Below are 15482 nucleotides of genomic sequence, written 5' to 3' on the forward strand. Positions count from 1 at the left end.
GGTATCAGGATGATGTTGGCCTCATAAAATGAGTTAGGGAGGATTCCCTCTTTTTCTATTGATTGGAATAGTTTCAGAAGGAATGGTACCAGCTCCTCCTTGTACCTCTGGTAGAATTCGGCTGTGAATCCGTCTTGTCCTGGACTTTTTTTGGTTGGTAGGCTATTAATTGTTACCTCAATTTCAGAGCCTGCTATTGGTCTATTCAGGGATTCAACTTCTTCCTGGTTTAGTCTTGGGAGAGTGTAAGTATCCAGGAAATTATCCATTTCTTCTAGATTTTCTAGTTTATTTGCGTAGAGATGTTTATAGTATTCTCTGATGGTAGTTTGTATTTCCCTGGGGTCAGTGGTGATATCCCCTTTCTGATTTTTCATTGCATCTATTTGATCTCTCTTTTCTTCTTTATTAGTCTTGCTAGTGGTCTATCAGTTTTGTTGATCTTTTCAGAAAACCAGAACATCTTTATTCTTAATATCTGGAATCTAATTGTAAAACTACAAACATAATTTGTTTACCACTATTAATGTTCAAAATCTAATAACAATAACAATGTTCCAAAAGTGAAAAATGTCATTTAAAAAAAATAACTTTAGTTAATATATTCCTATACCTAATACCCAAACACTCCTACTCCCATTTTCTTAATTTCCTGCCTTCCCAATCTCACTCTTCTCCCTTATCACAGATACTTTTAAGTTTCTTGCCTACTCTTTCGAAATTGCTTTATGCAAATACAAACAAATATTCTGCCCTTTCTTTCCCAACAGGTAGCAAACCACTCAGTAACTACTTTTCTTCACTTAGCAATGTATTGTGGAGATCTTTCCGTATCAATGCACAATTCCTTATTCTTTTCTTACAGCTATCTAACACAGATATGGATGTACCATATTTTGCTTGACCAGTCCCTACTGATGGGCCCTTGAGTTTTCCCCCCAATCTTTTGCTATTATGTTAACACTACAGCGAGTAACCTTGTATGTCTGGTATGTATGCAAGCATACGTGGCATACACACACACACATATATATAATAAAATCCCAAAAGTTAAATACATTTGTGATTCCAATATATTAATATATTGCCAATCCTCCAATGGAGTTGTATGAATATGGACTCCCACTAGCAATGTACAAGAAGGTGTGTTTCCCCACAATCTAGCAAATAAGAGATAATGTCAGGTTTTTTCATTGTTTAACAATCTAATAGATGGAAATAATATCTCCTTTTAATTTACATGTCTCTTATTTTGATTAATATTTAGCATCTTTTCAAATGTTTCAGAGCTGTATGAATTTTATTTTCTCTGGACTATGTTGATTTTTCTGTTTGTGTGTGTGTCTGTGTGTGTGTGTGTGTGTGTGTCCTTATCAATTTCTGGAAGCTCTTTATATATTAGAGACACTGGCCCCTTGGTTGTGATATGGGTTGCAAATATTTTTTCTACTTGATCATGGTCACTTGACTTTGTTCTTAGTGGCTTTAGTCATGCACAATACTTATTTGTATGCAGTCATATATATCAGTCTTTTATGGTTCACAGATTTTGAATCTTCATATTTTTAAGTCTAATGCAAAAATTATAAAGATGTTTGCCTATGTTTTCTTCTAGAATTTTTCTGGCTTTTTGTTTTAAATTCTTGATCCATTTGGAGTTTATATTACTATATGAAGTAAAGTATGAATTCATCTTTTAAAAAGTTAATTGCCACCAAGCTACCCTATATATTTATGAACATTTCTATTTTTCTCTATTTGTTTGCAAGGCCAGTTTCATGATAAACTAAATTTTAATTTGTGTTTCTGTGTATTTCCAGATCCTACATTCCATAACTTTGGTCTAATTACATGCCAATACAATTCTTTTTATTATTTATATATATATATACACTATATATTTAAATATATATAAATATATATTATACATAAATAATATAAGTATATAACATAAATATGAAATAAAATAAAAATAAAATATTTTAAAATAAAATTTAATAAATAAAATAAAAATGTATACTTATTTATATAATATATAAATATATAATATATTTTATATATCATATATTGTAGTTATATAATTATATATTATATGTATTTATATATCTATAAATAATATGTTATTTATAGATAGCCTCTCTTGTTTTTCAGGTTTTAATTTTCCACCTGTTCTTGCTCATTTAGTTTTTATGTTTAGATTTAAATAATCTCTCTTTTTAAAATTGATATATAAAATAATTTCAGAATTGACAACTTTGTGATGATGATTCTTCCTTCAAAGTACATAACATTCCCTGATTCACTTATTCTTCTGTGTCCTTCAATATTAATTTAACTTTTGCTTTAGATAGGTTTATTGCAGATATTTTACCTTTTTGTTGTTATTGAAAATTGAGTGTTTTCTTTCATTATACGTTATATTAAAGATGCTGAATTCTGCATATTAATTTTTATAGTTGTTTCTTATAATACTAAGTACTTATATTCATTCTGAATTCTTTTACTGTTTACAGTAGCTTTTCATTTGATTCTCATGAATTCTCCAGATATATAGTCCTATCTTCTTCCATTTTAATCCCTCTAATTTCTTTCTCTTATCTAACTGTATTGGCCAATTAATATTACATTGTACTTGTAATATGCAAGTGGCTGTTTTGTTCCTGAATTTAATAGAATGCCTATAATCTCTCCCAATTAACATGATGTTCTTGGTGGACATATATACACATATATATGTAAATATAAATTTAATGTTAAAGAACTATTTATAGGTTACTATTTTATTGAGGACCTTTAAAAAAACAACATGTATTGAACTTTACAAATGACTTTTTGATGTATTAGAAAACAAATATATAATTTATCTGCATAGATACATAGAAATGATGAATTACATTAACTCTCCAAATGCTGATACATCCTTGTATTTCTGGAATTCTGTCTTTGCATCCTCATTAATAAGTAAGATCAGTCTGAGTTTTCCTTTTTCTTTTTTTCTATCTTTAACAAGTTTTATAATTACTGTTTCTCACACTTAAAAAATAGCTTAGGGTTGGGCACAGTAGCTCATGCCTATAGTCTTACTTCTCAAGAGACTGAGGTTAGAGGAGCACTTGAGCTCAGTAGTTTAAGGTTGCAGTGAGCTATGATCACACCACTGCACTCCAACCTGAGTGACAGAGCAAGACCCTGTCTCAAAAAACAATGACTTGGGAATTTTTGTTATTTTTCTATGAATCTGGAACAATGCAAATAGTGTAAAATATGCCTATTCTTCAAAAGTTTGGTAGAAGTTTTAGAAAATTGATTTTTTTAATACCAGAATAATAGGCTGCTCCTCTATGGGCATATAGCCTATTATTTTGTCTTAGTTATAATTTATTCCATGGTAATAAGCTCTACTAAAATGAATCTATTGAGCTTAAAAAATGATTAGCAGTGCTTAATAGGTTTACTCTTAGATTTTACATTGTTTATTGTGGGCAGTTTCTAAAATATAAGTTTGATATGTAAATGAATGCAAGGACCTTGGATAAGGGAAGAAATGAAATTGTAATGGGGGCAGTCATTATCTATTAATTTAATGATCCTTGACAGATATTTACACATATATAGGACATTTATGTATCAATTATAGTGCCAGATAAGCCACTGACTTACTGCACAGATTTAAGCAAGTGGTTTTCCCTGTCTGGGATTCTACAAAGAAGACAGCAATGGATTCCTAAGCAAAGCCTATCATGGGAGCAAGGGATAAGAGTAGAGAAAAGGCGTTGACCTTGGTCCTGAATTATTGTGTTTGTGCTGCTACATGATTGTCCTAAACCCAAAACATGGGAAGAAATGCATAATCCATCTCCATTTTAAATGTTTTGTTTTCCATCTTGACCTAGATTTATATTCTTTTCTCATATTTACAACCACCACTCCTCTGGACAATCTGGCAAGGGTAGGCAGTTTTTTGGCTGCTCTCTGGTGCAGTGTATGACTAGTTTGACTAGATAAAAGTTTTCCAATCTAGATTAGCATAAAATCATGAGGGCAGTTTGAGAAAAGTACATATTGCAAGCCACTTTTCCCAGGTATTCCAACTTGTTATGAGTGGAGTAGGAATTCAGATATGTGTCCTTTTAAAAATGACCAGAAACACTGATGATCAGCCAGAGTTGGGAACTACAAGAACAAATAATCTTTAAGGGAAATAATGTTCCTGGATTCTATGTGTGGTACTGCCTTAGCCAGTGGGGTCACTGAGGGTTCATTTCTAAACCACTTATCACCAAGAGGATTGTAACATCATCATGTCTTATCTATGGGTTTGCAGAGCACTTTCAGGATTTTACAAAACAAATAAAACAGTTTAATCTCCCTTTATCCTGACATAGAAACTGGCTGGTGTTGAGAAGACAAACCATAATTACCTGAAAATAAAAGCTGCTGGAGTTCCTTTTTATGTTGAAGGCCTTTCTTGGAGTACACCGGTCTGCTAAGGGGAGGCCCACTAGACAGACTCAGCTGACATTCAAAATCTTCAGACAACTGTAGAAGATCTTAAGAAAGAAAATTCACATTATTCTGACATGTTAATCTCTTCATACTGAAAGAGGCCTTATCAGTAGGTGGAATGTGTGACTTTCTAAATAATGTGACTTGAGAGAGAATATCAAAATAACTCTCTACTCACTCTGTCTAGATAAGTGCCTTTATTGCATATCAAGGTTGCCAAAACCCACCCTGAAAAGCCATTATTTGGAAATGTAAATGTATTTCTCCATTCAGTATAATTCTTTGTTCTGTGTGTCTGGACAGCATTTTGTTTGCACACCTCTTATGATACCTAGCACATTCTTTTAGTACTGCTGTCTGTGCATGTATCTTATTTTACATCCCCTCTCCAACCGTCACCACCTCTCCTGAACCCAACTCTCATCCCTGTTAAATATCATCTCATCACTGATTTGCAATTACCGTTACTCACACTTAAAAAAATAGCTTAGAGCTTGGGCACAGTAGCTCATGCCTGTAGTCTCAGCTACTCAAGTGACTGAAGTGAGAGGACCACTTGAGCCCAGGAGTTCAAGGCTGCAGTGGACTATGATTGTGCCACTGCACTCCAGTCTGGGTGACATTCTGACACCTATGCTTATTCCTGATGTTAAAATGAGATACTGTGTGAAATCAAAGGACATTACAGAGTGCATTAACTTTTTCATGTGCTTTGGAGATTGGAATCAGCTTTATAACATCTCCTTTCCAAGTACACATCCACTTTACTCAGAAGACTGTGTCCCAATTTTTATGTTCTCTCTGTATTTCTGCAGGCTTAGGGTGTTCTCAGGTGTTCCAGAGACACTGAGATAGCCCACCAGCCTGCCAAATTATAGCATGATGGGGTATATACAGAAATATGTTTGGGAAGCAGTAGTGATGCAAAGCAAGAAATATTTCAAACTGTTAGGAGCAGAGGGGTAGAGCAGATTATAGCTGCTGGCATAGAGCATAATGGGTACATGGTGATGAGTGGAAGAAAAGGCAAAATATCAACAGGATAAACAGAGACACAGAACAATATGAAAGGGTGCTGAGGACAAACCTTGAATACACCCCTATCCCCATGACCCTCATCACCCTGAAATACTTTCTGTTCTTTGGTTTTGAGACAGGGTCTCACTCTCACCCACGCTGGGGTGCATTGGTGTAATCATGGCTCACTGCAGCCTCAAACTCTGGGGCTCAAGTGATCCTCCCACCTCGACCTCCCAGAGTGCTGGAATTACAAGCGTTAGTCACCACGCTTGGCCCTCAGCTGCTTTCAAAGTTTCCTGAGCTACAAAATCAACAATGTCCTTAAGGATCAAGAGATAAACTACATCTTAATTTAGGCAGGGTACTATTATGAGGTGATAGAAAACTTCAATCCAAAGGGTTTTTTTTTTTTTTTTTTTTTAGACAGAGTCTCCCTCTATCACCTAGAGTGCAGTGCAGTGGCACAATCTCAGCTCACTGCAACCTCCTCCTGCCAGGTTCAAGCAATTCTCCTGCTTCAGCCTCCCAAGTAGCTGGGACCACAGGCACACACCACCACATTTGACTAATTTTTCTATTTTCAGTAGAGACAGGGTTTCGCCATGTTGGTCTTGAACTCTTGCTCAGGTGATCCACGCACCTCAGCCTCCCAAAATGCTGGGATTAGAGGCGTGAGCCACCGAGCCCAGCCCAAAGGACTTTTAATACTTCAAACAAGCAACCCCAGAAAGCAGTACTATGCTGGTGATCGTTTAATAAACAGATCTAGTTGAGAAGAGATCCCTCGTTCATAGCCAACTGCCAGTTTTGGTGTTATAAATCTTCCCACCACAGACAATTTCAAGCTCCTAATGGATTATCACTAAATACAGAGTTGGAAAGCAATGCACAGTAGTACTCCATTTTATAGTATTACCACCACAAAGATACAATAAATGTAAATAATCTCTCAAGCAAAGATAATAGTAAAATGTAGCAAATAATTAGGAAGTGGTGAGTTTGAATTTATTACATTTGTTTCTCATACAATTTATTTAGGTGCAAGTATATATAACCTAATTTTTAGTAATAACTATATTTAACAACTACCTCAAAAATTCCTGAAAATTTAATAATTGATTCTAAAGCCAGTAAGAGCCATTCCAGTACACCACTGCAAGGGTGGCTATTCTCAAATAATTTTCTGTTCAGTTACGAATGTAGAAAATCACCACTTATAGACTGTGAGTTAGGTTTGTAATCACCCAACAAAATTTTCTCATGTATGAAAAGTAGGATACTTGGGGATTCAAAATAAAGTGTTTGGTGGATGTTAGATATTCAAAGTCATAGGCAGCAAAGGAAAATTTAATATGGGAGGTCCCAAGGATGTAGAAAGGACAGGGAGGGAGGAGCTTTCTCCCTCTTACCTGGATCTGTGTCTGTCATCATGCCTACCCATTTCTCAGTTGTCAGGCTGCAGACGTACTTGTCCTCCACTATCCATGAATTGGGAGCTTCAGAGAACACTGCACAGCAAAATGGCTCTACTCTGATCATACAAGCATAACCATATAGCTCTCCCCTAGCTAACACATCCACAATTTTGAGTGTGAAGGTTATCTGGCACTGGGGTTGGCAAAAATGAACACAAGGTAGTTTGTGTATTGTTTTTACTATTTTCCTTCTCAAAGAGTCAGGGTCAACATTTTCTTTTGCACATCCCAGAACTTTCTTACTCTTATCATCCACTCCAATAAAAAGATAGCCTCCATCAGTGTTTGCAAATGCAGAGATGTATTCTGGAATTATCTTTTTTACGTATTCTTGGATGTGTTTTGTAGAGAACTGTTTAAACTCTACTAATTGAGACTCAGGAAAAGGCAGGATTTCACCATATTCGAGATAGTCTTTTTGGAAAATTGGGTCAGCAGGATCCGAGTTATGGAGCTCTTGGTGTATACTCTTGTGAACTTTGTGAAAAGGTCCTTCTTCCAAGATTTTTGCATCATTTTTCTTTTTCTTCAGGAAACAGAATGCCTCTCTTGAGTTCATGAGAAGTGCAGATGTCTGAGATCTACGGTGTAATGAAGAACGGAGGCTGCAAAGGCGGGGCTTGACAGAGCCATCTTCAGGTAAAAGGCCACTGCTCCAAGATTTAACAAAAATGTAAAAACGCCTTCCTCGTTGCTTGGTCTCAAAGAAAGCCTGCAAATCTGAAGACTGAATAAGCTCTCTCAAAGACTTTTCTAAATCCAGCCCCATGTCCACGAGATGCTCATCCTTCTTGGCCATCCGAATCACTCCTCCTCCTGAGTTTAATAAAGCACACGCAGCCCGTAAAACTCTCTCCTTCTCTTGGTCTCTCTGAATTTTCTGCAGCTTGTTTCTGTTTTCTTCTCCAAGGGTCACTTCTCCTACATTGATGACCAGGTCTGGGTAAGATGGTTCCACCACCAGGGAGCACTGATTTGCCTCCATGTTGAACTCACAGCTGAAACTATTAGAAGACATGAATTCTTACATGCATGCAATTCATTTATTAATATATTACTTTGTGTCTAATATGTGCTGAGAGAAGGCAATAAACTAGCAAGCAAGACAGGAGCAATCCCTTCTTTTTAGGAGGAGAATGGTTGGCAAGGAAGGGTGCTAATGAAATTAGCATTTAACATCAGGTATTATATGAGTTACGAGAAGAAAAATAGACTAAAGGGGTATCTAAACTAATCTGGAGATGATGGCTCAACAAGACTTCCAAGGCAAGGGTGGCATTTAATCAAGACCTGAGGGATGCCTTTGAATTGGCCAGGTGGAGTTATCAGCATTGAAGAATGGAAGCGGTGGATCACATGATGGGCATGTGTACAACGGAATGAGACTATCTCAGTTTAGACTGTTGATGTTCCAGTGAACATTGACTTTAGGGGATGAGTAAAAGAAGACAACATTGAAAAGGAGACTGTAGAAAGGACTGACTGTGAAAAACCAGAAGTAGGAGAAAAACCAAGGGTATATGGTATTAAGGAAGCCCAAAACAAAATCACCTGCGCAGAGGTCTCAGATCTATGATATAATGAAAAACTGAGGCTGCAAAGGTGGGGCGTGACAGAGCCAAGGTGTCTAATACTGCTGACAGGTACAGCTAGGTGATGACTCAAAAGTGTTATTAGGTTTAGTAAAATTAAGGTTATTGGTGACTTTGAAAAATGCTGTTCAGACACCTGGGCAGTGGGCACCAGGAGGCAATAAATCACAGGCTAAGGTCTTAGAGACTAGAGTTAACGGAGATGGCTTGAATTCCACTTGTCATTAAATATATTGTAACATTAACCTAGATATTTAATCTTTCTAACTGTTTTCTTACCTATAAAACATGGTGCATCCACCTTAATATGCCTGTTATTATGAGGATTAATTGAGAATAATTCTCAAAAAGGATTTAACACTATGCTTTGGTTCACAGGTGTTTAGTAAAGGAATCTATATTAACTGTCCATTTCACAATGAGTCAAAGAATGAATGGGAGGTTAGGAAATAGTATCACCACATATATACAACTTGTTCACTATATGAAGCTATAAAGGAGAGAGGTAAAAAGAAATGTAGCTGGAGGAAAAGAAGAAGCTAAAGAATTTTATTAAGATGGGAAAGGTCTGAACATATTTAGATGGGAAGAAGCTAGTAGGGAAGTGAAAATTTAAAGAGATAGAAGGAAGTTAGGATGATTGAGACAGTGAAGGCCCTGAAAAGAGAGGTAAGGAAGGAAGGTGATCCAGGATGCAGAAGAAGGTCACGAGGAGGAGAAACAGAGAGAAACAGAGATAATTGGCATGGGCGAAGGTAGGCGTATCGCTTTGGTGGGAGGAAGCTGAAAGAGTCCCCTTCTGATAGCTTCACTTTTCTCTTTGAGGTAGAAAATAAAGTCACCCCCTGAGACAGAGGCACTTGGTATAAAAACAGGACAAAAACATTTTGTGTGGGTGAGATGGGGTCTCGCTCTGTCATCCAGGCTGGAGTGCAGTCACAGCTCACTGCAGCCTCAAACCTTTCAGTGTAGCCAGTGTTGCCACCAACACAGTGAATTAGCACCACGTGCTCTCTTTCCACCAAAAGCAGTCCTGAAGACTCTGTATACAGAAACCTATGTAGACAGAGGCAGAAGAGTTCAAGGATTAAGATTCAGATTTCCTAGGTTCAAATCCCAGTTCCACCATTTATTAGCTGTACAGTTTCCACTTATTAGCTGTACGGTTTCCATTTATTAGCTGTATGGTTTCCATTTATTAGCTGTCCCCATTTCTCCCCATGCCCCAGGATCTAGTCCTGCAGGACCCCTGAGGGAACAGTGAGTCTGACATGAACACGCAGGGACAACCACCCCCAAGCAGGGGGCTGAGTGAGTAGCATCTGTGCATTTCTCCCCTGCCAGGAAGGCTTACCTAATTTGCTCAGCAAACTCCCTAAAAGGTGAGGAATTAGCCTGGGAAAACTTTGCAATGTCAAATTGTCTAGTAGTGCCCAATTTTCTGTATGCTTCTGGGTGGTTCTTATTTTTTTGTTTTACTTCCCCTTTCCTTCCATCCTCCCACCTATCTCCCCTAGATCACAGAGGATTGGCTAGCCTCAGATAGAAACTGAACAGAAAGGGAAATGGGAGGGCAGAGCAAGGTGGTGTAATAGAAGGCTCCACCCACCGTCCCCCTTCTCCTGCAGTGACCACGTGGTGCAGAGAAATCTGTGTGCTTGGGAAGGGAGGGCACAGCGATTGTAAGACTTTGCATTGAACTCAGTGCTGCCCTGTTACAGTGGAAAGCAAAACCAGGCTGAATCCAGCTTATACCTGCCCATGAAGGCAGAATTTGGACCAGCCCTAGTGAGATAGAAATTGTCCATCCCAGCAATTGAAACCTGAGTTCCAGCAAGCCTCGCCACTGTAGCTGAAGTGCTATGGTGCTCTAAATAAACTTGAAAGGCATTCTAGGCCACAAGGACTGAAACTCCTAGGCAAGTCCTAGTGCTGAGCTGAGCTCAGAGCCAGTAGGCTTGGAGGGCACACAACCTACTGAGATACCAGCTGTGGCAACTAAGAGAGTGCTTGCACCACACTTCTCCCAACCCCAGATAGTGCAGCTCTCAGCTCCAAAAAGATCACTTCCTTCCACTTGAGGAGAGAAGAGAAGAGAGAAGCCTAAATAGGACTTCTGTCTTGCATCTTGGATGTCAGCTTGGGCACAGTAGGATAGGACAGTGGTCAGGGTCATGAGATACCCATTCCAGACCCTATCTCCTGTACAACATTTCTAGACACACTCTGGGCCAGAAGGGAAACTGCTGCCTTAAAGGGAAGGACCCAGTCCTGGCAGGATCTATCACCTGCTGACTAAAGAGCCCTTGGTCCCTAAGTAATCAGCAACGATACCCAGGTAATATGCAGTGGGTCTTGGGTGAGAATCTGCTGGCTTCAGGTGAGACTCAGCACAATCCCAGCTGTGGCGCATACAGGCAGAGACTCCTTTGCTTGAGAAAAGCAGAGGGTAGAGTAAAGGGGACTTCGTCTTGCACTGTAGATACCAGCTTAGCCACAGGGGTAGAGCACCAAGTAGGCTCTTGGATAGCATTTCTGGACCTGCCCTGGGCCAGAGGGTAGTCCACTGTCCTGAAGAGTGAGTCCCAGACCTGGTAGCATTCACCACAAGCTGACTAAAGAGCCCTTGGGCTTTAAGTGAATATCAGCAATAGCTAACAGTACTCCCTGTGGACCCATGGTCTTGATGGCCACAGGGTAATCTCCTCTGCCTATGGAAAAAGGAGGGAAGAGTGGGAAGAACTGTGTCTCACGATTTGAGGGCCATCTCAGCCACAGTAGAATGGAACACCAGGTAGACTTCTAAGATTTTCTTACTCCAGTCCCTGGCTCCTGGATAGCATCTGTGAACCCACCTAGGTCCTGAGGGAACTTGCCACTCTGAAGAAAAGAACACAGCTTGGCTGGCTTCACCACCTGTTTATTGTTTGAAAAGATAAACAAAATTGACAAACTTTTGCCCAGGTAACCTGAGAAAAAAAGGTGAATACCCAAATAAACGAAATCAGAGATGAAAAAGGAGACAATACAACTGATACTGCAGAAATTCAAAGGATCATTAGTGGCTACTATGAGCAACTGTATGCCAATAAATTGGAAAATCTAGAGAAAATAAATTCTTAGACACATACAACCTACCAAGATTGAACCATGAAGAAATCCAAAACCTGAACAAACCAATAAGAAGTAATGAGAATAAAGCCATAATAAAAAGTCTCCCAGCAAAGAAAAGCCTGGGACATGATGGCTTCACTGCTGAATTCTACCAAACATTTAAAGAAGAACTAATACCAACCTTATCAAACTATTCAAAAAATAGAGAAGGAGGGTAGACTTCCAAACTCATTCTATGAGGCCAGTATTACTGATACCAAAACCAAAGACATATCAAAGAAAAAACACTACAGCAAAATACTAGCAAACTGAATTCAACAATACATTTAAAAGATCATTTATCATGACTAAGTGCTATTTATTCCAGGGATGCAAGGATGGTTCAACATATGCAAATCAGTCAATGTGATACATCATATCAACAGAATGAAGGACAAAAGCCATATGATTTCAACTGATGCTGAAAAAGCACCTAATAAAACTCATTACCCCTTCATGGAAAACCCCTCAAAAAACTGGGTATAGAAGGAACATACCACAACATAATAAAATCCACATATGACAGACCTACAGCTAGTAGCATACTGAATGGGGAAACACTGAAAGCCTTTCCTCTAAGATCTGGAACACTGTAAGGATCCTCACTTTCACCATTGTTATTCAACATAGAAATCCTAGCTAGAGCAATTAGACAAGAGAAAGAAATAAAGGGCATCTAAATTGGAAAGGAAGAAGTCAAATTATCCTTGTTTGCAGAAGATATGATCTTACATTTGGAAAAAACCTAAAGACTACACCAGATAACTATTAGAACTGATAAATTCAGTAAAGTTGCAGGATGCAAAATCAACATACAAAAATCAATAGCATCTCTATATGCCAACAGTGAACAATCTGAAAAAGAAATAAAAAAAGTAATGCCTCTTACAATAGTCACAAATAAAATTAAATACCTAGGAATTAACCAAATAAATTAAAGATTTCTACAGTAAAAACTGTAAAATCATGATGAAAGAAATTGAAGAGCCAAAATATGGAAAGGCAGTCCATGTTCATGGACTGGAAGAATCAATATTGTTAAAATATCCATACTTCTCAAAGCAATCTACAGATTCACTGCAATCTCTATTAAAATACCAATGACAATCTTCACAGAAACAGAAAAAACAATCCTAAAATTTATATAGAACCACAAAAGACCTATAATAGCAAAAGCTATCCTAAGCAAAAAGAACAAAACTGGAGGAATCACATTACCTGATCTCAAATTATACTACAGAACTGTAGTAACCAAAATGGCATGATACTGACATAAAAACAGACACACAGACCAATGGAACAGAATAGAGAACCCAGACACAAATACACACACCTACCGTGAACTCATTTTTCACAAAGGCGCCAAGAACATACACTGGGGAAAAGACATTCTCTTCAATAAATGGCACTGGGAAAACTGGGCATCTATCTGCAGAATGAAACTAGACTCCTAACTCTTGTCACATACAAAAATCAAATCAAAATGGGTTAAAGACTTAAATCTAAGACCTCACACTGCGAAACTACTACAAGTAAACATTGGGGAAGATCTCCAGGACATTGATCTGGGCAAAAATTCATTAAGCAATGCCCCATAAGCATAGGCAACCAAAACAAAAATGGACAAAAATGGACAAATGGGATCACATCAAGTTAAAAATCTTCTGCACAGCAAAGAACACAATCAACAAAGTGAAAAGCCAACCCACAAAATGGGAGGAAATATTTGCAAACTACCCATCCAACAAGGGAGTAATAACCAGAATATAACAGGAGCTCCAACAACTCTATAGGAAAAAATACAATAATCCTGTTGAAAACTGAGCAAAAGATTTGAATAGACATTTCTCAAAAGAAGACAAATGTCAAACAGGCACGTGAAAATGTGCTCAACATCACTGATCATCAGAAAAATGCAAATCCAAACTACAATGAGATATCATCTCATCCAAGTTAAAATGGCTTTTATGCAAAAGACAGGCAATAACAAATGTTGGCAAGGATGTGAAGAAAAGGGAATCCTCATACAGTGTTGGTGGGAGTGTAAATTAGTACAACTATTATGGATAACAGTTTGGAGGTTCCTCAGAAAACTAAAAGTAGAGTTACCACAAAATTCAGCAATTCTACTCATAAGTATTGACCCAAAAGAAAGGAAATCATGTATCCAAGAGACATCTGCACTCCTGTGTTTCTTGCAACACTGTTTACAATAGCTAAGATTTGGAAGCACCCTAAGCATCCATCACCAGGTGAATGGATCAAGAAAATGATGTGCATATACATAGTGGAGTACTATTCAGCCATAGAAAAGAATGAGATCCAATCATTTGCAACTACACGAATGGAACTGGAAATCATTAGGTTAAATGAAATAAGCCAGGCACAGAAAGACAAACATCGCCATGTTCTCACTTATTTGTGGCATCTAAAAATCAAAACAATTTTATTCTAAGAGCAGAAGGATGACTACCTGAGGAAGGGTGGTAGAAGGGAAGGGGTGAGGTGGGGAGCGTTCATGCCTACAAAAAAATTAGAAAGAATGGCCGGGCGTGTTGTCTCATGCCTATAATCCCAGCACTTTGGGAAGCCAAGGCAGGCGGATCACGAGATCAGGAGATCGAGACCATCCTGGCTAACACGGTGAAACCCCGTCTCTAATAAAAAACACAAAAAATTAGCCGGGCGTGGTGGTGGGCGCCTGTAGTCCCAGGTACTGGGGAGGCTGAGGCAGGAGAATGGCCTGAACCCGGGAGATGGAGCTTGCAGTGCACCAAGATCGCACCACTGCACTCCAGCCTGCGCGACAGAGCTAGACTCTGTCTCGAGAAAAATAAAAATAGAAACAATGAGTAAGACCTACTATTTGATAGCACAACAGTTATTACAGTCAATAATAACTTGATCGTACGTTTTTAAATAACTTAAAGAGTGTAACTGCATCGTTTGCAACTCAAAGGATAAATGCTTGAGGGGATGGATACCCCATTCTCTATGGTGTGCTTATTTCACATTGCATGTCTGTACGAAAACATCTCATGTACCCCATAAATATATACATCCACTATGTACCTACAAAAATAAAATAAGATAAAAAACTAAAGAGCATAATTGGATTGTTGGTAACACAAAGGACAAATGCTTGAGGTGATGGATACCCCCATTTACCCTGATGTGATTATTAAACATGACATGCCTGTATTAAAATACCTCATGTACCCCATAAACATATACATCTACTATGTACCCACAGAAATTAAAAATTAATTTTAAAAAAAAGTAAAAAAAGGAAAGTGGGCTGCGACAGACGTGCCATCTTGGAAAACTAAAACATAGAGCTCTTTGTCCTTCTCCGGTAGCACGTGTGTTCTACAGATCTTGTCCACAGGGAGACATTTTTCTCATTTCTCCCCTCTCTAGATTATAAACCTCCCCGCAGGGTAATGGCAATTCTAATTCTGCTGTAAGTTTCTATATTAAGGAAAATAGTTTAGAGTGGTTGGTCGGTCACACGAAACCTGTAGAACTAGTTTCTCAAGTCTACAATACCAAGAACTCTGAAGCCTGAGACCTGCAGCCCTGGGAGCCACCAAGGTGCACTTGACCCTGTGACCTCCCAGGCTTCGGTTCCTGCTCCGCGCCCCGCAGAAACCGCGGCTCGCTGGCCAGGGGCTCTTCCAACTTCTAGCGGGAGCAAGTGCCCTGGTCGGGCCCGCCCCGCCCCCAATGCCTTCCG

At 38.5% G+C, this 15482-nt stretch overlaps 1 protein-coding gene across 1 annotated transcript in view; it reads right to left on the reverse strand.

The window, feature by feature from the left end:
• The window catches only part of SLFN11 (schlafen family member 11), a 23603-nt gene that overhangs the window by 7720 nt on the left and 401 nt on the right, over positions 1 to 15482 (reverse strand). The window contains exons 2-3 of the mRNA XM_011951840.1: positions 6936 to 8005; positions 4422 to 4550 (exon numbers count right to left, since the gene is read on the reverse strand). Of these exons, the coding sequence (XP_011807230.1) occupies positions 4422 to 4550; positions 6936 to 7986 (1180 nt within the window). The 5' untranslated portion in view covers positions 7987 to 8005. The remainder of the gene's footprint in view (positions 1 to 4421; positions 4551 to 6935; positions 8006 to 15482) is intronic.

The sequence above is a fragment of the Colobus angolensis genome, unplaced genomic scaffold (genome assembly GCF_000951035.1).
Source record: "Colobus angolensis palliatus isolate OR3802 unplaced genomic scaffold, Cang.pa_1.0 Scaffold329, whole genome shotgun sequence".
Taxonomy (NCBI): domain Eukaryota; kingdom Metazoa; phylum Chordata; class Mammalia; order Primates; family Cercopithecidae; genus Colobus; species Colobus angolensis.